General features: G+C 37.9%; 1 protein-coding gene and 1 pseudogene across 7 annotated transcripts in view; one reads left to right on the top strand and one right to left on the bottom strand.

Moving 5' to 3' along the window:
- The window catches only part of Wac (WW domain containing adaptor with coiled-coil), a 62,866-nt gene that overhangs the window by 10,647 nt on the left and 26,658 nt on the right, over positions 1 to 25,561 (top strand). For all 7 annotated transcript variants that reach the window (XM_038332768.2, XM_038332770.2, XM_038332771.2 and 4 more), the window contains exon 4: positions 23,325 to 23,431. In XM_038332768.2, the coding sequence (XP_038188696.1) occupies positions 23,325 to 23,431 (107 nt within the window). The remainder of the gene's footprint in view (positions 1 to 23,324; positions 23,432 to 25,561) is intronic.
- On the bottom strand, positions 11,122 to 13,887 carry LOC119817883 (annotated as a pseudogene).

Genomic DNA, 25,561 nt, shown 5'->3' with positions numbered 1-25,561 from the left:
GTATTTCATTTAGACCTGTGTGATTTCAGTTTGTATTTTGGCCCTTGTCCACATGAACTAGTTTTATTTGTCCTTTTGGCCCATGTCTACATGAATTAATTCTAAATCACCATTACATTTTAGTTTTCTTTTGTTATGTTTTACTGGCTTTTGCAGGTATGACTCTGCATATTAGATTTCCCATTATTCTAGGTAATTCTTTTGTGGAACTGGACACCCAAGGCAGCGACCTCATGCTAGGCAGTTGCTTTACCACTGAGCTGTTTCCTTCCTTAGAAATATTTGTTTGATTTTTGGAAATAGTTTTTCCTTAGTATGATATCAGCAAATAGATTTGCTTAATAAGTCTTTTTTTTTATTAATCTTCATCTGTGGTTTTTCTACAGTGATAATAATGTAGATTTCATTTCTCGGTTTTTAAGGGCCTATTTTATTTTGATATGTGTATTCTTTTTGAGTAATGACCCAAGCTTTTGGTTTTTTGAGACAGGGTTTATCTGTAGCTTTTTGGAGTCGACCTGAAACCTTGTTCTGAAGGCCAGGTTGGCCTTGAACTCACAGAGAGTATTGCCTACCTCTGCCCTCCCCAAGTGTTGGATTAAAGGCGAGCACCACCACCACCCAGTTGACTCAAGTTTTTTGTGGATAGTAGTAACAAGACTGCGTGTGAAGGAAATGTTTTGTCATCAAGCCTAAAATGTTTGGCTAAATTATACTTCCTATTCTTAAATTTTAAATTAATGAATTAATTGATACATTTTTTGAGCCAGTTTTGCTGGGCTGCTTTCCTGGAAACTCATCTATTTAGGACCAGGCTTTTCTCCTATGGGCTCATAATTAATCAAAATCTTGTTGAGAAATTCAAGGTTATTGACTTAAAGATCCTTAAGTTTTGGTTTTGTTAGCCGTCTATTATTCCCTTCTTTATTATTTGGGCGTTTTCATACATGAATATATTGTACCTTGATCATCTACCCTTATTTCTTCCCCTTTTATGCCCTTGCCTCTTATTCTTCTCTCAACTTCATGTGCACTTCTTTTTTTTCTGAGACAGGGTTGTTCTCTGTAACAGTTCTAGTTGTCCTGGAACTCGCTTGTAGACTAGGAGATCTGCCCCGCCTCTGCCTCGGAGTGTTGGGGATTAAAGGCGTGCACCACCACTGCCTGGCCACGCGCTGCTTTTGACTCAATCGGTTCACTTAGTGCTGACTTGTTGTATCGGGGTAGGACCTTCTCTTATAGGCGCAAGTATACCTTTTTAGAGCCCTGGTCTCTAAAGAAAATTCTTTTTTCTCCTGAATCCATCAATTGCCAAAACTTTTGAGATAGGAGTGGGATGTCATGAGCTCTTCCTTATTCATGTTGGGATTTTGCCTACCTTCATCTTGTGCAGGTCTAGTGTATGCATTCCCAGTCACTGATGGTTCAAGTGTGTAATGGTGCTGTATAGATGTCACAGCAAATACTGTTTTACTACAGATAGCTACTCCCTCTGGCTTTTAAACTGATTCCCCTCTTTCAAGTTGATCCTAGAGCCTTGGTAGCAGTGGTTTGTAATAAAGATAAACGGTTTACAGGTGACTATTTCACTGTCACTTTATTGTCTGCACCTGTGGGTTTCTGATGAGGGTTGAGAATTGCACTTAGCTGCAGTTACAAAGGTAAGTTAAAGTATGTATTTAGAAAAACAATAATCGGTTATCCCAGGGCGCCTATGACCTAGCCAGCCATTGTTTTTGTTTTGTTCCCTGTTATGGGTGTAGGTACCAAGTTAACTCCGTGAGAGTGAACAGCATGCAGTGTCTGTCTTTCTGGTTCTGGGTTACCTCCCTCAGAATGATAATTTCCATTACCATCCATTTACATGGAAATTGCATATTTTTCATATTTCATATTTTTCTAGGTGAATGATCCGTTGTGTATGTAAACATGTTTATATATATAATAATATGCACATATGTGTATGTAAATATTTTAGGAAGCTTCTATAGTTTTTCCATGAGGCATTTTCAAATGTCTTGAGTATCTTTCCCATTTCATACTACCCTGTGTAGTAATCTGTGCCCCTTTCCTTTTTTGCCTCTTGCCCCCCCCCCATGATATCCTGCTTTCTGGTATTTCGGCTTACACACACAAGGTTAGCTAGCCTCTGCATGTGGCGAGAACATGCATTGTTTGTTTTTCTCAGACCCTCAAAATGGTATTTTCTAGTGCCATCCATTTACTTGGAAATTTCATTTATCTTTTCTAGGTGAATAATGTTTACATACATTGTGTATGTAAACTGTATTTTCATTGCTCATCAGTTGATGAACATCTAGGTTTCCATTATCTATCTGTTGTGAATAGAGCAGCCATGAACACAAATTAGCATATCTGTAACAGGAGTGGTATATCTGGATCATGTGGTAAATCGATCTTTAGATTCTTTGTGAGATGTATAACTGGTAATGTCATTTGCCCCTTCCATTTTATGAGCTGTCTTCATTCAAATGATGGAATTCTTTGTTTATGGAGGCCTTTTAGTTTCATGGAGTCTCTTTTATCCATTGTTGATTTTTAATATCAGTACTACTGGTGTCTTGTTAAAGTCCTTCTTGTGATGAAAATTGAAGCACATTCCACATTTTCTATGAGTTTTAGACTATCAGGACTACATATCATGCTTTTAAGAGTGGAGTTTTATGCTGACTCGAGAGATAGCTCAGCAGTTACGAGCACAGCTTCATGCATGCTTTAGCATTGCCAGGGCATAAATTTCATTTTTGTTTTCATTTTCATTTATGCAGAAGCCCTGCATCTTTGATGTTAGATATTTTAGCTCTTGGTTCAGTATCACTTCTGTTGGAGTCAGTAGAAGACAGGAAGCATATGGAGTTTTGGGGTCTGTAATGTAATATTAGTCAGAATATTGTGGTTAGGAATGGCCAGTGAAGAAGAAACTGTTGAAGGGCTGAGGATCTAACTCAGTGAGAGAGTGCATGCCTGATACTCTTTATAGTGTTGGGAGTGGGGACTCATACTGCTAAAAATCTTTGCATACTGACTGGGGCCAGTGAAGAAGAAACTGTTGAAGGGCTGAGGATCTAACTCAGTGAGAGAGTGCATGCCTGATACTCTTTATAGTGTTGGGAGTGGGGACTCATACTGCTAAAAATCTTTGCATACTGACTGGAATCTAACATCTGTGAGACATGTCCTTTTGAATCTGTCAATGTGTGTGGAGGTGAAGAATACCAAGTGGAAAGAATACTAGGTATACCTCAGTTAAAATTTGGAGGTTAATGCTTTCCTAGGTTTTAGCATTCTGACTAAAAATACAACAACTTGATTACTATTTAAAAGAACCATATTGAGATCTATTATCACTAAACTCCTTTTCAAATAAATGGCTTCAAGACTGTATGGGAGAAACTTGGACTTTTGCTTTAATTTCTGCTTTGCAGAGATTTGCTATATATCCTGCAAACACATGCTAACTAAAGTTCCCAGTCCAGAAGGGTAGTGAAGGAATCTGTTTCTTTTTATGATGTGGAGATGTTCATTTAGTGTTTTTATTTAGAAGGTAATGGAGAACAGCAGACAGCAAAAGAGCCACCTTTGGTGTTTAACTTGAGGAAGGCTTAAAAATGTCAAGAATACGTAGAACTCATTTGTAAAGGTACCAAGTAAGTTTTAAAACGACTAAAAATAGCTTTGGGACACATCCTTTAATCCCAGCATTGTAGAGGCAGAGACAGGTGGATATCTGAGCAGTATTACTTTTATTGCTTTAATTAGTTCTTTCTGTGTGCCTTCTAGTTTGTCTTAAGTTGTCTTTTAAATATGCTATTCATTTTCAAGAACAAAATTTTCTCAGAAAGAAATAGAAAACTAGATCCCACTGCAGTTCCACTCCTGGTCATATCCAAAGGATTGTATTCTACTGCAGGAATTGTTATTTAAATTTGCAATTTTAAAAAAATTAAAATACAGTTGAATCATCTCCCCCTCAACCCGCTGTTTCCTCTAATCCTTCATATATTATCCACTCCTGACCCCAGCTCAAATTCATGTCCTCTTTTTTCTGAATTATGGTTGTATTTGTGTGTGTGTAGTTGTGCGCGTGTGTGCACATGTATGTGTGACTTGGTGAATCCATTCAGTGTGGCTTGTTTGTATCTTTACAAGACTTGGTGTTGGATTAAGGGGCTTATATCTACATCTCCCTCTCAGCAGAGATCAGAAGAGATCATGTACTCTAAGGGTGGGACCCATGAGATTTTAGTGTCTATTCGTATTGTCCTTGCTCAGGTCTTGTTAGGTAACTGTCTTGCTGAGGCTTGGGTGTAACTTCCCTGTGAGTTCTAGGAAATATGGTCTCACAGCAGATGTCCTGGTCCCAAGTTGTACAATCTTCTGCCCCCTTTTAGTGTATGCATCCTACTGTACATTTCATGTCAATTGGGGCTGGGTACCCCATGGTCAGTTGTTCTCTGTATTTTTACCAGTAGGGCTTTCTGTAATGTTCTCCACCCCTGCAAAGAGCTTTGGTGAGAGCTATATTACCACAGATTTGTGCACATCCATGTTTATTTCTGTTCTATTTAGAAGTATGGAAATGGATCAGCTTAGCTATTGTACATCATTTGTACATCAGCTGATGGATAGGTGATAAAATGTGGTTCATGTGCATAATGCAGTTTTATTCAGTCATAAAGAAAAATGAAATTTAGAAGAAAATGGATGAATGTGGAAAAACTTAATGAAATAACCCAGACTCAGGAAATGAAATAACTGCATGTTCTCTTTCATAAATGCATCCTAGATTTTTTTTTTGACATGGATTCTAAAGTAGAACTTGAGTACTCATAATTGTACAGGAAGCACTTTACTGACTGAGGTATCTCTTGTCCCCAGATCTTAGCTGCTTATATGTGTATTTGTGTCATGATGTTGTATAGTGGGTCATGAAACTAAAGGAGAGAGGGAAAATAGGTCTCCAGAATGAGATTGGGATGGCCATGAAAAATGCCTGTGACATGAAAACAGAAAAGTCTATGAGGATGGAAAGGTGCAAGAGAGAGAATGTGGGGGAAAGATCTTCAAAAACAAGTTGTATTTTTAAAATACCATAAAGAAGCCAGGCAGTGGTGATGCATGCCTTTAATCCCAGCACTTGGGAGGCAGAGGCAGGGGCAGGCGGATCTCTGAGTTGGAGGCCAGCCTAGTCTACAAGAGCTAGTTCCAGGACAGGCTCCAAAGCTACAAAGAAACTCTGTTTCAAAAAACCAAAACAACAACAACAACAACAATAATAATAATAATAAAAATAAATACCATAAAGAAGCCTAACACTTGGTGTGCTAATTAAAAAGAAATACTTAACCTCAGAAAGAGTAGTTTTTGATCCTCAAATTCTTGGTATTAATTAATTAATACTAATTTTTGTTTCTGGTGGGTTTAATTTTAAGCTGAAAATCCACAACTGGTAGTACGTTTCAGAGAGTGAAGACAACTTGCCTCTAAATGTGATTGACCTGAGTTCACTTTAAAGGGTATTTATTGTGAAAGGGGGGAATCTGACTCACAAGTTGTCTTCTGGAATCCACATGTACACATCAAAAAATACAAAAAGACATTACAAAATTTTCATAAATTATTTTGAGAATTTATACATGAGAATGCTGTACTTCATTGTTCCCATGGCTACCTCTTCTAGCTCCTTCAATCTATATATGTTTTTAATTTTCATTTTATTTGTATAAGTGTTTTGCTTGTGCTTGTATCTGTGCACCACAGACATGCCACATTGGTGCTGGTAATCGAATGCATGTCCTCAGCAAGAACAGTAAGTGGTCTTATTATTCTCTGAGCCATCTCTTGGTCTTACTCTTTATAAGTTTATTAAAATTCAGGAAAAATTATTTGAGGATGCTATACATGAGTATACTATATTTGCATATTTCTACGTCATTCCAGTTTGTTCTGTATTTCTCAACCACACCTTCTAGAATTCGTAGTTTATTCTGTTTTTCTTTGCTTTATACACAGTAATATACACAATGTCTTACTGAGTCCAGTTAGTTGCCCTTATTTTTATGTGTTTAGGGTTGATCACTTAGGATTGAGATCAGTATCTTCCCAGAAAAACAGATTAACTTGTTCTAGAATGAGCAAGCTTTTACTATTTGAACCTCTCTGTCTCTGTTATTCATTTCAAAGTGCCATTTAAGATTGAGTAATGAAGAGCTGTGTTAACTTTCTAGGTTTAATAGAATGCAGATGTGGTGTGAATATTGAAACCTAAATTTTAGCTGGGTGGGGTGGTGGTGACACCTTTAATCCCAGGCAGAGGCAGGTGGATCTCTGGAGTTCAAGGCCAGCCTGAAGGTACAGGGCAAGTTCCAGAACGGGCTCCAAAAAGGTATAGAGAAACCCTGTCTCAAAAAACCAAAAAAAAAAAAAAAAAGGCAAGAAAGAAACCTAAATTTCATGAAATGGAATTTTCAAATACCTAGAATTAGTATAAATTGTAGGCCTTGAGGTGAGAGTCTTAAGATTTAATGACTTAATTATCTTGCTTTTTCTTCATTTATTTTTGCTTAGCTGGCTCAAACTGGCTTCGTAGCTGAGGTTAGCCTTCAATTCCTGAACCACTTGCCTGTACCTCATCAGTTTATGGATTACAGCCCTGCACCACCACATCTAGTTTAAAAGATCTTGACTTTGATATCTTTATCTTCGTCTGTAGTATCCGCATCCCACTGACCTATTTGAAGCACCTTTTCCATGCTTGACAATATTTCTCGACTGGAATTAGATAATTAACATATGCTTCTCCCTCCCTCCCAGGTTTTTCTGAACACTCCAGCCACTATCACTGTGTAGATCAGGTTGGCCTCAGTCACTTTATGAAAAGCACATTTGTAATTTATGTAAAAATCTTTTAGTACCCTCCTGTTGGCCTTGAAATAAAGAACAAACATTTCAAGGAATAGCTAGCTACAGCCTTTCTAACTTTGCTAGCTTGAGATTTTTGTTCTTGGTAGATGTCCTATCTTCAGTTTATTATTGCCTTTTCTGGCCCCTTTTACATATTTGTTATGTGATATTTTACTCCTTTGATATTTTTTTGGCTTTTGGGGGACCCACCACCCAGCTCTCAAAAAAGTCACACACAGAACCTTAAGAATGCCTGACCTTACCTTGTTTCTTGGCAACTTAAATTATCCGGACTACCTCTTGCCTCTTTCCTTCTTTTACTTCTGTATATTTTACTTTTACTCTGTGGGTGGCTGAGTGGCTGGGTGGCTGGCCCCTGATGTCCTCCTCCCCCTGTTCTCTCCTTGCATTTCTCCTTGGATTTATACTCTCACGCCTGCCAACCTTGCCTGTCCTTTTTCTGTCTCGCTGTCGGCCGTTCAGCTCTTTGTTAGGGTCATCTGTGTTTTCAGGCAAAGAATCAAAGCTTCACATGCCTTAATTTTTTTTTTTAATGGACATTGGTGTTTTTCCATGGGTATCAGATCCCCTGGATAGTTGTGAACCTGCATCCTATGGAAGAAAAGTCAGTGCTCTTAACCACGGAGCCATCTCTCCAGTCCCCATATTTGTACTTCTTAGGCATTAATTTGCAAGCTACTTTCTCTAACCAGTTAACATCTAGCCTAGGGATTAATCAACATGTTCATTGTGGCATATATCTTGTCTGTGGTAAATATTGTGCTGGATATACTGTGAATATGTTGTAATGTTTAAATTTGGCTGCTGCTTTTCCTGTCCCATTCATGCTAATTATTAAATGATAAAAGGAATTTTCTATTTTCAGGCCTGTAATACTTGTTTTCTCATTTGCATCTTTATTTAACTCTTTCACATGTAACTTGCAGATTGTTACCCTGTATAAAAAATGTTCTTGGTTGTCTTTATGACTACCCTCAAGACTTAGCTTTGGCCCTCCCCCTATTACTTTTGTCTCTGGAGTTGTACATTTTCAGGTTCAGCCACACTGTTAGAGAGTAGTAACAATTTACTGAAATGTAATAATCAGAAGGGTTACAGTGACTGATGTTTTAATCGCATTTTGTATTCATGACAGGAACAGAATGGTCAAGCGCTTGGTTTCCCTAGAATCTTTCTTTACAAGGCCCTTAAACATATTTCTCCCCCTCTCTCCAGAGGATTTAACATATACAGCTAGTGGTTTTAAATTGTGTCAGTTTTTCAGTGTACATTTTTGTTCACCCAGTTTCACAGAGGCAGACCCATGCTTTTCATTTTTGGGCATGGCTAGTAATAGTAATATTGTACTATTTTTCAAAGTTTGGTTTATGATTACTTGAGGTATATAGGAATGCCACTAGTCTCACATAATAATACCTAGTATGTACAAACTTGTGGATGGTGGGAATTTGATGTATGCAGGTTTATCATGCTTTCAAAAGTCATGATGATGTTTCACACAGAAGTTTGCAAGCCACTTAGTACTCTTATATGGCTTAGAAATTGTGGAATTTCAGGAACTAAGAATTTGATTTGTGGTGGGAGATCTGCAGATATACGTTAAGTTAAAGCCTACAAAATATTTAAATAAGTTTTAAAACTATAATTTGAGGCCTTGATGATTAGAAACCATGGGCCCTTAAATTCAGAGAAGTATAGTTTCTTGTTATTCCTAGGGATTGATTTCATATCCTTCTCAAATCCACCTCTACCATGTGTAAATCATTTATAGAAAGTTTATTTAGATAGCATATATAGGTCACCTGTAGTAGTGGTTACAATGTATGTAACATTGGTATAAAGTACAGTATCCTGTAAGTAATTGCTGTGCTGGGCTGTTGAAGAAATGTTATCCAAAAAAAAAAAAAAAAGTCTGCATGCATGTTCAGTCTGATTCTCCCAAGTTTTAAAAACGTTTGTATGTGATTGGAGTACTGTGGTGTGTACATGTGGCATCCAGGATTTACCTTTCAATTCTTAGTGACATTTTGTCTCTTGAATCATAAGAGAACCTTGGGATTGCACTTTGATTCAAATGACAGAAAGGTGCATATAGTATTGTAAAGATTGTTATAAACTCCACTCTTGAGTACTTGGTTGCATTAGGAGCTTTCATGTCAGTGATTGTGAACTGTTTACATCAGCACTGTTTCTAGCCTAGATGTAGATTGTATTAATTCCATATTTATATTCCTGAAAAGACTGCTAAGTTAATATTTTTGTAACTTAGGTGACTAAACTTCCTAGATTTGAAATGTTTCTATGTTGATTCAAAAGATTAGACATATAGTAATAGCTGTCAGTGATTTGGGTTTTTTTTTGTTTTTGTCTTTTTGTTTGTTTTTCTTTTTGAGGCAAGGTTTCTCTGTAGCTTTGGGCCCTGTCCTGGAACTAGCTCTTATAGACCAGGCTGTCCTCCAACTCACAGAGATCCGCCTGCCTCTGCCTCCAGAGTGCTGGGATTAAAGGAGTGTGCCACCACCACCAGTGGGCTGGTTTTTAAATATTTAATTGACCAAGGTTTTTTTTTTTTTTTTTCAATTATCCACAGTGATGGTTTCATAAATGATATATTGTATAATTGGCAAGTGAATACATTTACCACTGAGCTTTTGCATTAGACCCTTAGAACTTGTTACTGCGTTCAAAATAAAAACTTGTGTCTTTAACCAACATTTTCCAGTGGGGCCCAAGTCCTATTATTATTGTTCTATGAGTTCAACTAAAGCTTCCACATAGAAGTGGTATTTTATACAGTGTTTGTTTTTCTGTCTTATTGTACATAGCAAAATGTTCTGCAAGTTCATCTTTGTTGGTACAAATGGCAAGATAATCTTTTGTGCGTGTGTACACCATATTTTTTAATAATACCAAGATATTTGTATGTTGTATAAAATATTTACAAACATAGAATATAGTTACATTTTAATATCAGTTGTATACATTTCATGAAACCATTTCGCTTATCAAAGATGTAATTTGTAAACCTTAAATAGTTGTGTATCTGTCCTTTTACAAGTAGATGACTTCAGTTAAATTTGTGAAGGCCATTACTCTGTTTTATAAAAGTTTTAAAACATCAGGTGAATACAGAGAAAACAATATGCTTCTGATATGGTCTGCTTCTGGAATCAGTATTTTTTTTCTGCCCAGGCAATATAAAAATCTGAGTTTCTTCACACCATGCTTAAAAATTACAGGAAACAGAAATAGGACAAAGTTGAAAATGTCTGTTACTTGGTTACAAAAGCCAAAGCTAATAAATGTGTTTTAAATGAAGGGAGAAAAAAAACAAGATACACTAAAAGCAAATCAAAAGGTGTTCTTGGTTGATTTCCAAGCTTTTCATCCTGCGCAGAATGAATGCAACTTATAAGAAGTGTTTAACTTTATAAAGTACAGACCTTGGAACATTAAGTAAGATGCATATTCACAATGAAAAATAGTTATATAATCTTAGTGTAGGAAACAAGAAAAATAGCAATAATCTATGGTCACATTGCATTATTATACTGCACACACACATCTGCCTATTTTAAATTTTTAATATTTTATTTTACAAACATTTGTCAGTTATAGACTAAGATAATTAACAAAGTACATGCCATCCAAATGAACTTTAGTAACCAGAAAATTGTAAATTTTCGAGTAGGACAGATCAGATAATGTACTATTTTCATGTAGAAATTAGTGACACAGTTGGGTGTATTTTTATGGTGTTTAAAACACAGGACATACAGGACAAATTACCTTCTTACCAGCTATTTTCTTCCCTGGATGAAGAGCAGAAGTTTCCTTGTCTCACCAGTTAATTTTTTAATTTAAACCCTGCTCTTTTTCAGTATATCCAGTAAAGTAAACCTTTGGGCATTAAATAAAGCCTGTCGCTAGCCGGTAGTCTGCCTATGTGTTATTTTAGTTTGACAAGATTAGATTTTTATATTTTTTTTGAGACCAAGTTACATTTGACTGTGTAGGTTTCAGTTTGGTGTTTAGTAGGCTGAATGTTTTTTGCCAATCTCAATATTACCTATTTCCCTATTTAAATCCCTTTTTGTATATAATTATACTAGCTCTTCCTTTGTAAAAACAGCTAATACTATCTCTATAAAGTGCTCAGTTTTCCGTACATTAAAACTACTTAGCAAGAACAGTAGAGGAAAATGAACTTGACTTATCTTGGTGGAACTGATCAAAGCCAAATCTCAAATAGTTTTGGCCAGCATCCTTGATGCTGATGAGGACGTCTAGCAGGCTCATTTTGGCTTTCATGTGCTTGTATTCTGCCATTGGCATCCTGTCTTCCTTCTGTGGACTTCTCTCCATCTGTTTGAAAAACTGGTCATCAAATTCTCGCGGGACTTTCTGTAGCCTCTTCTTGTCAGCCCTAGTTTCTCGGAGATGGTTAAGAAGGACTGGCATAGTGGCCCTGTGTAAGTTAGACATGGAGAGCTGGTTGCTTCCCTTCTTTCTTTTCATCTGGTAGCAGTCTTCATAGGCTTCTGTCTCAGAGTAGGTGAGGTGATCAACTGGAAGGCTGGACACTGGATGTGGTAAAGAAGGTTGTGGATATGGTAAAGAAGGTTGCTGCCGGGCGGTGGTGGCACACGCCTTTAATCCCAGCACTCGGGAGGCAGAGGCAGGTGGATCTCTGAGTTCGAGGCCAGCCTGGTCTACAAGAGCTAGTTCCAGGACAGGCTCTAGAAACTACAGGGAAACCCTGTCTCGGGGGGGGGGGGGGGGGGGGGGGGGGGGGGGGGGGGGGGGGAACAAGAAGGTTGCTTCTCTGTGGGCAGTCTTTATCAGAATCATCTTCCGTAATTGTTAGAATCAGGGACGGTGTTGACAAGATTGCTTGGTAATCCTCCATTCGTCATAAAAAGGCTTAATGAGGTTCTTGTGTTGCTTAGTTACCTTCACATCATCCTGGGTCTGGTCTCTCTTCTTCATCACCACAGTATCTTTTTCAGCAGCAGAGCTTGGCTTAGGACTCACAGCTTCTAACATGCCATTTTCTCTGGGCACTGAAGGCTGTTCCTCAGGGTAGGTTTCTCTGGGGGTTTTGAGAGTACTTCCTTGTTCTTCCAACAGCTTCAGCTTTATAGTTCTTTGAGCTGCGTTCCTTAGTCAAATCATTCATCCGTTTCAGAACCTCAGGATTCGAAATCTTGTCCTGTGTTGAAGGCTATATTTCTTTTTTTGTTCAAAATTTTCTTCAGACTTCTGAATCTTCCTCTTGAGGCTCTGAATCTGCTTTGTGTGCTGTGTAATGGTCTGGGGCTCCATGCCATCTCCACCACTGCATGGAGAAGAGCTTCGTGGCATCATAAACTGCTGACTGCTGGGTGGCGACTGGGTTGATTTAGGGCTCTTAGGGTCCAGGTTGAACCTCTGACTAAAGATGGAGCACCATGGTTACAGCAACAGATATCACCATAGGTGATGTAATAGAGTAGCCTGCTGGTGCCTGTAGACTGGAGTTCTTCTGGTCTGCGGCATCTTTATGAGTTGGCATGGGGTCTTTACCTCAAAGTGGCGATCCTGCCTCCAGAATCTCAGAATGAGACTATGCACCATATTTTATTTATTGACTACTTAGGTCCATATATCTTGGCTCTTGCAAGTTCAGTGAACATGAAGTGAGTGTTAGATTATTAAAAAATTCTGTGGGGCTGCAGAGGTGGCTCAGCAGTTAAGAACGCTTGCTTTTCTTTCAAAGGACCCAGTTACCAGTAGCCACATGGCAGTTCACAACTGTCTGTAACTCCAGTTCCATGACATCTTTATACAGACATACATTCAGATGAGACAGCAATGCATGTAAAATAAAAATAAATCTTTAAACTTTTTTTGAAAAAAAAAACATTCTGTCTCATTCCTTATGGTTTTTCTTTTTTTAATCTTTTAGAGTTTCATACATGAGTACTGTAACATGAGGGCTTGCTTGTTGGGTTTCTGTCCCGCCCGGTTCCTGCACCCGTTAAGCCCCAAAGAAATCACACAGAGAGTCTGCATTACTTATAAACTGACTGGCCCATTAGCTCAGGGTTCTTGTTAACTCTGATAACTTATATTAACCCATTATTGTTATCTATGTTAGCCACATGGCTCGGTACCTTTCTCAGCCAGGCAGATTACATCTTGCTTTCTTCTGTGGTTGGGCAGGATTGGAAGAAAATGGGCTTTCCTCCTTTCCAGAATCTCCTGTTATCATAGCCCCACCCCTACTTCCTGTCTGGTTGACCCGCCTATACTTCCTTCCTGGCCAATCAGCATTTATTTAAAACATGATTGTCAATACAGACAATTCTCCCACACCAGAATCCACCCTCCTTCCCAATGCTTCCCTTATCCCTTACTTCCTGTCAAATTGATGACCTCTGTTGTTTTACACACACACAAACACACAAGAGTATATATGTTCTGTCCATTTAGTATTGTTTGTATGTAATGTGTCTAGGACTGCTCATTTGGGATTGGATAGCTTATATCATGAGGCTTGTCCCTGGAGAAGACTCTCATCAGCCATTAATTGCTTGTAGCGCTTCAAATAGGTGTGAGTCCTTGTAAGATTTCTCCCATCCATGAGGCATGTTATCTGGTGTTGTGCTGGTCTTGTTTAGGTGTCTTATGTTAAGGTTTTATGAGTGCAACTTCCTGTCAAGTCTAGAAAACACATTCTTGTAGTGGTTCCCTGGAACTCTGGCTGTGGAAGTCTTTTCTCCTACCTCCTCTGTATTGTTCTATGTAGTATGTAGAGACTGTGTTATAGATGTACTGATATGTGTTAGGGACCTCAGAAACAGTTCTCTGCATTTTGACCACTTACTGACTCTGTAATAGTCTCTGTCTGTTGAAAAAAGAAGCTGCTGAGTGATGAGGGCTACACTTACCTGTAGGCATATCGGTAAATATTTAATGCTGGTTTAATAAAATGGCACTGTAGATTTCTTGTAGTCTGTAAAGTCACCACAGGGTAGTGGCCTGGATTTATACTACAGTTTATAAATCCTTAAATCCAGATAGACAGCTATTGATTACCCCAAGATATACTTGCTACTATTTGACCTGGGGGGATATCTTGCCTTTATGATCATTGTTGTGGTTCATTAGCATCCTGACTGGTAGGAGTGTTGCTTACTTTTCTTCCTGGGCAGCTTGGATAGCACCTTTGGATTGTGTGAGAGCTAGTCATCAGACAGGAGGCTTCCAGATCAGTTACTCTTGTAACTTGGTTCCTCTAAGTGCTGTATCACAAGTGTGTGGTGTCTTCAGTAAAGGACTTAACTCCAGTTTCTGAGAGGTAACCAGGGACAAGGGTAAATTGTTTTGCTAGTCTCCTCAAATCTTCTGACCAACAATTTGAAGGGAGGTTTTTCATGCCTGGCACTGTGTCTTCTTATTTATGGCTTTTTGAGCATATCATTTATCACTTCATGTGGGGTAGCTTATTTTCAAAGTTTGCAAACACTAACATATATGTTTTTAAGTAAGATGTCCTTAAGTCTTTTTTTAAACTTATTTATCTCACCCTCATCCTCTCCCTTTAAATTTCCTTGCTTTCCATGTGCGCAGTTAAAGGTGTCACACACAGTTTTCCTATTTTCCCCTTCATAGAACCTGTGTCCTATCATCCCAGTTTAGGGTTGTTCCCGACTAGCTCTTATAACATAAATTAACCAGTTTATATTAATCTATGTTTGTATTAATCTATATCCACATGGCTGATTACCTCTCCTCCATACTGTGCATCCAACTGCCCCCACATCTACTTGGAGAATCCCTTGCTTCTCAGCTTCGTCCCAGAGTTCCTATCTCTGCCTGGAAGTCCTGCCTATTCTCTCTTGTCTAGATATTGGCCATTCAGCTCTTTATTAAACCAACCAGAAGGCACCTTAAGCAGGTGAGATAAAACAGCGATACATCTTCTATGGTCAAATGTCTTGCAACAAGAGTCATCATCACTCAAGCCCAGGTCCTTGTGTTACAGTGGCAGATTCTTCAGTGGCCCTCCAATTTGATTTACCCACTCCTCTCCCCTTTCCACCTCTAGGTCTCTGCCCCCAGATCACCTACCACATTTTCCTAGTGCCAAGCAAATTACCGCAGCTCATTCTGAACCCGGATGTTCTCAGGAATGTACTCCAGTGTTATCCTGGGGCTGCAGAATTCCATCTAAGAGCAATGTGTCCTATTTTACTTTCTGGATTCCCTTCTGATAACCACCCTGTTCTGACTCTGTTACATGGAACCTGTGCCATCTTTTCTGTCAGGAGCTACATTTATATAATTGACTGATAAACCTTTAGGCCATAACTTAATGTTTCCAATGTCAACACTATGACAATATAGTAACAGTATAAAATTAGTGACATAACAGTGTTGTCATTATTTGTATGAAAGATAAATTTTCATTTTAAGCAACCCAAATAAAAAAAACTAAAGGAATAATGTTAAAATGATCTGGAATTCAATAAAATGTTATTTTGGCATATTTTCACCTTTCCTTCTTGTTTACTCCCTTATCTCGTCTTGAAGAGTGGGAGATGCAGTGAGAGAAGTGGGTTACTCTAAGAGACTGAGTCCAAAATGAGAAACTGATGTGGTGCATGGTTTGATAGAACTTGAATGATTAACCTGGTGTGGGAGGTCCTTCTTTCTATGTGTTGCTTGTATTGGTTAATGACTAAAGTAATTGCCTTGGCCAGATAGGGGCAGAACTTAGGTAGACGGGAAAAACAGAACTTAATTCTAGGGGAAGAAAGCAGGGTCAGAGAGACGCCATGGATCCTCTGCCTGAGACGGACACTGGTTAGAATCTTTCCCAGTAAGCCACTGCCAAGTGGCTATACACAGATTAATAGAAATGGGTTAAATCAAGATGTGAAAGTTAGCCAATAAGCGGCTAAAGATAATGGGCCAAGCAGTGATTTAATTAATACAATTTCTGGGCTAAGCTAGCTAGGAAGCCAGGAAGAACAAGCAGGTCCTCTCCCTACAACAATTAACCTATTTTTGAAAAAGTCACCTGAAACAAGTGTGAAGAATAGCTCTCGAACCTTAGAATGTATGCTGCATTCAGAGTGTTGGAAGAAACAGAAATCAGGGTGGTGTTTGTTTTACAATAGAGTGTTTGGTTTAGTAATCAGACAAGCATCTAAAAATTATTTGTTTTCTTATATACCATAGCATCACCTCCCCAGGGATGGTGATGTACTGTAATTGAGGTTCCCAGATAAACTCAAGCTTATCATGTTAACAGAAAGCAAGGACAAGGACTCTTGAGTTTAGAGCCAGTTGGGCTATGGAGTGAGACCCTATTCCAAAATCAGAAAAAGTAACAAGAAACCCTCTCATAATTAGTTTATCTTTTAGTATTATTCTTTTCAAATAGTTTGTCTTTCCTAGGATTTTGGAAGTTTTGCTTATAAAAAGCTAGTATTTTTTGAAGTTTGGCTTAGTAACCAAGCTTGATGATTTTGTTCAGAGGTATAAAAAAAGGTTTGGAAGTGGTAGGGCTTGCTTCAGACCTCATATACATTGCTCTTTAGTATTAAAGCAAATTTCAGGATGGTGTTTGAAGTATGACACTACTTGTAGACACATGTCCTTAACCTTCTACTGCTTTTAGCTAGTTCATTTGTTTCATTTCCAGAGGACAGATAAAGGCGATGTGTTCTTTCCTTCTAACATGTGGGTCCTGTGGCCTGAACTAGGTTTTAGCTTTGGTTGCAGTTGCCTTTACTGGCTAAGGCAACTCCTTAGCTTTCTTTCTTTTTATCATATTTATTTATTGGGTATGACTATTAAGGTGGAAATGTCAGGAATAATTTACATGTGAGTCTAAGGATCTTTCTTACTCAGATGGTTTGACTTAGTTGTCCTCAAGCATTAAGCATATGTAGGTTTGCCTACCATCCCAAGTTCAGCATAACTTTCATTCAGTTCCACAGTATAAAATTATGTAGATTGCTTTTTTTGTTGTTTGTTTATTTCATTGATTTTACGAGGCAGGGTTTCTCTGTGTATCAGCCCGGGCTGTCCTGGAACTAGCTCTTGTAAACCAGGTTTGTTTCAAACTCAACAAAGATTCGCCTGCCTCTACCTCCTGAGTGCTGGGATTAAAGGTGTGCGCCACCACTGCCCAGCCCTGTAGATTGCTAATATTTTATCTATTAGCAATTTTATCAATTAGCAATTGTGATACTCATATACAAATGTATTGGCGATCATATGTAGATACAAACAAAATATTCTCAATGTTATCAGAGCCAAGTTGTTTTATATTAATAATGACCTAATTTTCCTGTTTTTGTTCTCTAGTCACGTTGTCATTATCAGATACTTAACAGCTTTTCAAGGAAAGGAGTTAGAATACCAGTGCAGCAATATTTGTTTCTAGTGTGGAATAACATTAAGTGGACCGCATTTGCTTTTCATTTTGCTCATAAAATCTCACCATCTTTTTCTGGATAATGAGCATATTAATGTTTGATATTAATATAGTATATTATTATGTACTATAGAAAAATTATAGTACATAAACAGACTAATGGCAATTTTTAATTTTTAACTTCTAAGGCTCTTGAGCTTCTATTTTCAGAGGTTTGTATTGTTGCTGTTCTATATTTAGTGATAAAATGAAAGTATAACATAGAAAGTAGTGTCTGATGTTTATAGCCAAGTGTATACCTAGACCATCACTGTGAAAACAGATTCCAGAAATAAGAATACAATATAGCTCTGGATTTTAGTCTGCCTGCTAGGATATTCTGTGGACTTGAAATACACCCATTAGTATATTTTATAGTTATAGGAGATCTGTAATTCCCAAACCTGGCCGTCAGAATGAGCTAAGCAGTTCAACACAGATTCAAAAGGCCTCAGATTATCAAGAGCCTCACCTAATTGTGTTTTGGAAATTAGACAGATCCATATAAGTGAGATACGTCTTTTACTGTTGGTTTCTTATAGGAGCTTGTAGAAGGAATGGTGGGGCTGCATCCCACCACTCGGCTAGCTTTACACCCGAAATAATTACACGGAAACTATTCTTTTAAACACTGCCTGGCCCATTAGTTTCAGCCTCTTGTTGGTTAATTCTCACATCTTGCTTTAACCCATATTTAGTAATCTGTGTAGCACCACGAGGTGGTTGCTTACCAGGAGATATCTTAACCTGCATCCATCTTGGAGAGGAGAGGCATGGCAACTGCTTATGGCGACTGCCTGAAGCGTCTCCCCAACTCTGCTTCCTTTCTCCGACAATTCTGTTCTGTCTACTCCAACTACCTAATTTTCTGTCCTCTTAAAGGGACAAGGCAGTTTATTAACCAATGAAATCAACTCAAACAGAAGACCCACCTCCATCAGGAGCTTCAACACATAATAAGTTTCCAAAGATTAAATGATTGTTACATAAGAATAGTGTTCGTGTTAGGCATGTGCTTGCTCTTACATGTGGGCATGTGCAGAGTGAGTCAGGTATGACTAATAATATATAACAATGAAAATTTATAATGAGTATATTATGGAGTAAATTAATACATGGCTCTATAGTGTCTGTCATTTGGCATAAAAGAAAGCAGTAGTCATCAAAACAAGCAGTTGGCGTTGATCCCATTGACTAAGCTGATAATGTTTAGTTGGGTTTGACATTCTCTACTACTCCCCTCAGAGCTGGCAGTTCTGCAGATTGTGTCTTTGAATTTTCTTTTTTGTTCTTTTGCCCAAATTATAATTGCTTTCATTTTGAATTCTTGTCTGGCCTTGAGCATGCAGAAGTCTGTTTGCCCCTTTCCCTGATCGTGCCTCCTGACCATTGGGATTAAGCATATTTGCCCATTTGTCTGTATAAATGCTTTGTGATTTCTTGATCATATGCTTCTTAGGTGTGCCATTGTTTTGAGTGGTGTTCATTCATTCCTTCCCTCTGTCCCTTGCCCCTCCATCAATTAACTAATTCCTTGACATTTTCATACTTGCATTCAATGCTTCTTGACTGTTATCCACCCTCAACCTCCACTCCCACATTACCCATGAATCTGTTCCCCCCCCCCCCCCCATGTCCTCTTCCCACTTCAGGCACACACACGTCCACACACTTGAGCGTGTAACTCTCGAAGTCCAGTTAGTACTGCCTGCTGGAGCATTGATTGATCTTGTTGGTTTGATCTTTTGCAGGTATCCATGACTGTAGTGAGTTCAGTAGTGCAGTCGCCATGTTCTATTCCAAAGACAGCATTCACAGTTCTCCTCCTGATCATCTTGCTCTTGCATTCTTGCTTTCCCATGTTCAGCAATGCTTCATAAGCCTGGGGTAGTTGGTATAGATGTCCCATTTGGAACAGAGCACTTAACAATCACTTGTTCTGAGTACTTAGATCAGGTTTGTGGTTTTGCATTGTCCAGTGCTCACTGCACAGAGATGTTTCTTTGAATAAGGTTGAGAACATCACTAACTCTGTAAGTAGAAACATGACTACTTGAAGGGTGTTTTGCAGTATCCATTTTGCTGAACAGCTTTAGTGTTTAGATGTATCTTCTTGGAACTCTGATCTTCCAAACTGTGGGCTTTTGACCTAGTTTATAAAACCCAGTGTCAGTTCCTCCTGTGGAAGCAGGCCCCAGTCAAATCTAGAAGTGGTTGCTTTCCTACACTTTCTCAGTGTTTGAGAAGCAATAACAATTCTTCATTCATTCATTCATTCGTTCGTTCCAAGGTTTTTCAAGGCAGGGTTTCTCTTCAGCTTTGGAGCCTGTCCTGGAACTCTCTCTTTGTAGATAGGCTGGCTTTGAACTTACAGAGATCCGCCTGCCTCTACTTCCCAGCTGCTGGGATTAAAGTCATGTGCCACCACCATCCCAGCGACAATTTTTGTTTTTATGCTGTTTTTTGAAACCAGAATAGAAACAGTCTACCACTAACTTATATTTCTTAGCCATCTTTGATTATTTCTGTTGTACTGTTTCTTTGATTGTGTTATTAAGTTGTGGAGGAAAAATTTTATTCCTCAAGATTGCTTTGAAAAGTGGATTCTTGACCAGTTTATTTTGTGTTGTACGCCTTTGGTCTTTGCATATTGGTTGTCTTTGGTTCTTATTAAAGTTTGTTTTTTTATAATTGTTAGTAATCTTGTATACAAATACTATCTTGTGTATAAATACAGACAGAAGTATGATAAATTTATTGGAGGGGAGTGCCAGGTTGTTGCCTCTGAAGTTTGCGGTATTAATGAGTTATCTTCTCTGGCAAAGACCTAGACTTTCTTCTGGTTCAGGAAGCTCTTCCCTTACTAGATAAACATAAGAACTGTCTCCAAGGGCTGCTTTTATTTTTGTTTTTTATCTTCACCTTTGGTTTTGGGTATGTAAATCTTGGGTCTGTCACTCAGCAGCCGTGTGCTTTTTTTGTGTATCTTTAAAGTTTTAAAAGAAATATTTATTTAATGTGTATGGATGTTTTGTCTTCATGTATGTTTGTCTGCCATGTGTGTGCCTGGAAGCCAACAAAGGATGTTGGACTCCTTGGGTCTGGATTTGCATATGGTTGTGAGCTGCCATATGAATGCTAGACATAAACTCCAGGTCCTCTAAAGAGCATCAAATGTTCTTAACTTCTGAGCCAGCTTTCCGGGCTTTGTTTCCCTTGATTTTTCAAATTGGGCTAAAAACAAACAAACAAACAAACAAACAAACAAAAAAACAATCCTGCACAATAATAGAATTTCTGGAGGCATCACAATCCCTGACTTAACTCTACTACAGAGCTACAGTACCAAAAACAGTCTGATACTGGCATTAAAAACAGAAAGGAGCACCAATGGAACCGAATCCAAGACCTGGATATTAATTCACACACTTTGAAAGACCTGGTTTTTGACAAAGGCGCAAAAAATCAAATGGTAAAAAGGAAAACACATCTGAATGTTTACATTAAGTCTCAAAACAGTAGTAAATTTTTAGTTATGAACTAGTAAAGGTTTCAGCATTCGGAAGGTTGAGAACCACTATCTTGAGGCCCTTAATACCATCCCATTGTCATTGATTTGTTTTGAAGCTTCAGGATCTAATTTGTAGTTCTTAATCATGATGTTGATTTTCTAGAGTAGAGAAAGATGGACATGGTGCAACATGGAGGAATCCAGGACCATGCTACCTAGTGTCTTCTACCTAGTAGCCTATGAACAATACCTATCATTCCTCCAGCATCAGATTTTGATAGTAGCTTTGGAATGCTATCTCTTGGAAGCTCAAATTAAATTTAAAATTAGCTTGATGTAGTTTTACCCCTACCAACTGCCTAGGACATAAAAAATTTAGACTCATTGGGAAACTGATGTTCAACACAAGCTGCATTTTGTGCACATAGCTTAGATAATAGTGAGCTTAGTGGTGAGTAGCTCTTATTAGGGAATTTTTCTGGAATTTAGGTTCCCTCATTAATATGAGCTGTTGATAAACTGGTGTGAAACTTGGAGATCTGCCTGCCTCTGTCCTGCTTTCGCCTAATTTTTATTGGTTTCAGATTTTATTGTGTTGTTGGATTTATTTATTGCCTACTATATCTAGAAAAATTATTTGTTAACGTATAAGATTATAACTGTAATATAAGTAGATGCAAGTCTTTAGGCTTTGCCACTGTTGGACTTTTGTGTGAATTTCTTTTATTGAATTGTCCACATTGGCACTAGGTTAACTTTGTTAACCATACTAATGGTTAACCCTCTTGGTCTTTTGTGACAACATCAGTAGTTTTTTTTTTTTTTTTTTTTTTTAACATTTGATTCTATTCGTAGCTTCACTTATAAAAGGACCCATAACCAAAATTTAATCTTGGCTGTAGCTGTCTCTGTCACCAATGTTTGTGTTGTGTATTACCACGCCAAATTCATCTGCTTTTCACCTCTAATGGGGAATTGGCAGTCTACATTCAAATACTTGCTCCTCTCTGTTCTGGTTTTGAATAGATCAGCTGACAGTTTCTGTTTGGATCTCTTGAATCTCAGTAGTTGTTCCCCTCTCAGTTCATCTTTCTTTTTTATCCATTTAGTTTTTCTTGGTAATTCATGGACCACAGGACCATTACCTTAACCCATCTGAAACACACCACTCTTAGTCTTTATTCATTATAGTTATCATCCATACTGTCTCCAATACTTTCCTTTAAAATGCCAGTTGTGGCCTGGAAGTGGTGAATCACCTTAAATCCCAACACTGGGGAGGCAGAAGCAGGGTGATGTCTGAGTTTGAGGCCAACCTGCCCTACCTACAGAGTTCCAAGATAGCCTATACAAAGAAACCTTTAGAAAAACCAAACAAACAATAAATGAAATGTCAGTTATATTGTCTCTTGCCTGAAAAACTGAAATGACGTGGAAACATTGACATGTGTTGACTCGTTTTACACCATTTATTGATGAGTTTTTGTTCATATTTAGATTTATGCTCCTTGGCTTTTATTTTATTTTCCTGGTGTCGTTTGTGTTGATGTGACAGACAGTACTCTGTGTTGAGCTATGTTCCAAGCCCTCTACATTGACTTTCCCTAAAACAGTAGTGGAGAAACTGTTACCCCTGGTGTCTTTGAGATGTGAATTAGTAAGACTCGGGTCATGATTAAGAATGTTTAGGTAGAGTTGGCCCAGTCAGGAGCAAGCTTTTTATGTCATATTAACCAGTTTGAGTAGGTTTCTCCTTTAGATTTTAAACTCTTAAAAAAACTTGATGTTATTTTGGTTTAGGAATTTTTCAAAACTATTAAAAGAGCAAGTTTAGGGATTATTTTTAAAAATCAGATCTCAAAAATGCTGAAAACAGCAAGTTTTCTGGAATCTCTTGTTTTTAATCATTTGGGTTTTCACACTCCATTCAAAAGTTGTCATTGTGGTTCCCTTCTTTGTTGTTTTTTGTTTGGTTTGGTTTTAGAAAATCTCCACAATAGTCCTGGCTGTCCTGGTACTTACTATGTAGAAAAGGATGGCCTCAAACTCAAAGAGATCCTACTCTGCCTGTAGAGTTTTAGGATTAAATATGTATACCATCATGTTCAACTATGCAGTCTTATTTTTAAGCAATGTTTATTTATAGCAGGATCAGTTTTTTTCCTTTGTAGTATAAAAAGCATGAGTTGAGCTTTATAGCATACACCTATAATTTCAACATTGATGCTAGGATATATGAATTCAGTGCTCGTCTGAACTAAAGGGTTACATGGGTTGTGGTTTTTTTTTTTTTTTTTTTTTCTGCTGTCCATAGGATATGATAGTCAAATAATATTTACAGTGGCATGGCTTAAAAAAATCTACAATTAGATTTTTTTTTTGTTCTTCCTCTTTAAGGGACCAGTTACTCGCCACAAGAAAATTCACACAACCACAGTGCTCTTCATAGTTCAAATTCACAATCTTCTAATCCAAGCAATAATCCAAGCAAAACTTCAGATGCAGTAAGTATTAAAACAGTATTCAGTTGGTTAAAAGGGCTGTCGAAATGAAAAGGAATACTACAAATCTTCTTAGACGTCTTTTAATTTTTAAAATGGTTCAACTAGATTTGAGCTTAATGTATTTTTGGATTTATTGCTCATATAACAAGAAACATTGCCTTTGTTATATATGAAGTACAAACAATACCGACTTTTCTGAAGTTATTTATGGTTTGTTTTCTTTTAGTGATAAATAAGTTGCTTGTTTATTCTCTGTTCTGAACTTTGTACTTTGTCAGAGAGTGAAGACAATATCCTGGTCCTAAAAGGCATAAAACAGACAACAACAAAAAGCCCATAATTTTAAATAAGTTGGCAATCATTGGTTAATGAAATAACTGGCTATTTCAGTGTGGGTCCAAATGTATTCGTTTAGCAGAAGAATACTTTAATTTCTAGCTCATTTTCATTGAACTTGATTGTGTGTGGTGTTGATGACAGAAATGGTAGCAGTTCAGAATGTTGAAAGCTGATTTGAGAATTCTTAAGACCTCCCATCTCTCCCAACAAGTTGTGTATAACTTAGCCAGTTTAAGATATTGTTAGGTTTTTGTTTGTTTGTTTGTTTTTGTTTTCGAGAAAACAGAGACAGGGAAGCTGTAATAGAACTAGCTCTGTAGACCAGGCTGGTCTGGAACTCACAGAGGTCTGCCTGCCTCTGCCTCCTGAGTGCTGGGATTAAAGGCGTGTGCCACCACTACCCGGCTCAGTCTTAAGAAGGACAACGACAGCAGTTAAAAGACCGAGATGTGTGGAAATTGATGGAAAAGGTGGCGTATGCCAATAATATCAGAACTTGGGAGGCTGATACAGGAGGCAGAACTGAGGGAATTAGCAAAAACTTGTCTTTTAAAAGAAAAAAAATAACTAGAATATTTGATAATTTAGGGAAAGGGAAGGAACTGTCCACAGACTAAAACATCAGACCTGAATCATAGTGTCTGTGTTACAAAAGAAAATGAATTTCATAGAAAAGCAGTGGAGAACCAATGAATTATGTAATGCAAAGCAACTGTAGATTTGTAGTTTTAAAAGTTATCACTATTAGGACTGTCAAATACAGGAAAGAGTTAAAAACAGCATTTGGAGAGATGACTCAGAGATTAAGAACATTTGCTGCTCTTCCAGATTACCCAAGTTCAGGTCCTAATAGCACCAGTTTGATAGCTCACAACGAACTGTAACTCCAGTTCAGCGTATATGACGCTGCCTTTTGCCTTGGTGGGCATTTGCTCTGCATATATTGTACATATATACATGCAGACAAAAACACATAAAGATTCTCTGAGAATTTTATATAACTCAATAAATTTTACCTTAGATATTTTGGATGATTATTATGTTTTATTTGGTGTTGAAAGGCAGATCTTAGCATGGTATTTTCTTTTGTCAAGTCAGATGGGACTATACATTACTGTAGGAGATTGGGATGTTTAAAGAGTAATATTTAGTTGAATATCAAATTTGTAAAATGTAGAGTAGTTTAAGATACTGTAAGGAAAGAAACGATGGTAGTTATTTTATCGCCAAGATTCCAGTTTATTTCTTTCTGTCTTTTTTTTTTTAAAGATTTATTCATTAATTTACGACATTCTGTCTGCATGGTATGCCTGGAGGCCAGATGAGGGCACCAGATCTCAATATGCTCATTACAGATGGTTGTGAGCCACCATGTGGTTGTTGGGAATTGAACTCAGGACTGCTGGAAGAGCAGTCAGTGCTCTTAACCCTCTGAGCCATCTCTCCAGCCCTGGGTATGTAGACTTTGAAACAAGGGCTCTCTGACTCATTTAGGGGGAAAATGTGCTCGAAGGCCAGACAACCAAAAAGGTAGAAAAAATTTACTCCTGTTTAGAAACAATACGTAGGATAGGGCTGGAGGGGAGGCTCAGGAAAGAAAGGCATTTGCTCTTCAAGCCTGAAGACTTGAGTCTAATCCATGGAAAGGGAAGAAGGAAAGTGAAAACACAACTACTTCACAGTACCCTTCTGACCTACGCATTGTGGCTTTCTTACCTCCCCCATCATGCACAAGTTTGTGTATATGTATGCACATAAGTCCAATCAGAAACAAAAGTAGAACACTAATGG

Source organism: Arvicola amphibius, chromosome 6, assembly GCF_903992535.2.
Source record: "Arvicola amphibius chromosome 6, mArvAmp1.2, whole genome shotgun sequence".
Classification (NCBI taxonomy): Eukaryota; Metazoa; Chordata; class Mammalia; order Rodentia; family Cricetidae; genus Arvicola; species Arvicola amphibius.
The sequence above is the reverse complement of the archived record's forward strand: the minus strand, read 5'-3'. Positions and strand labels throughout refer to the sequence as shown.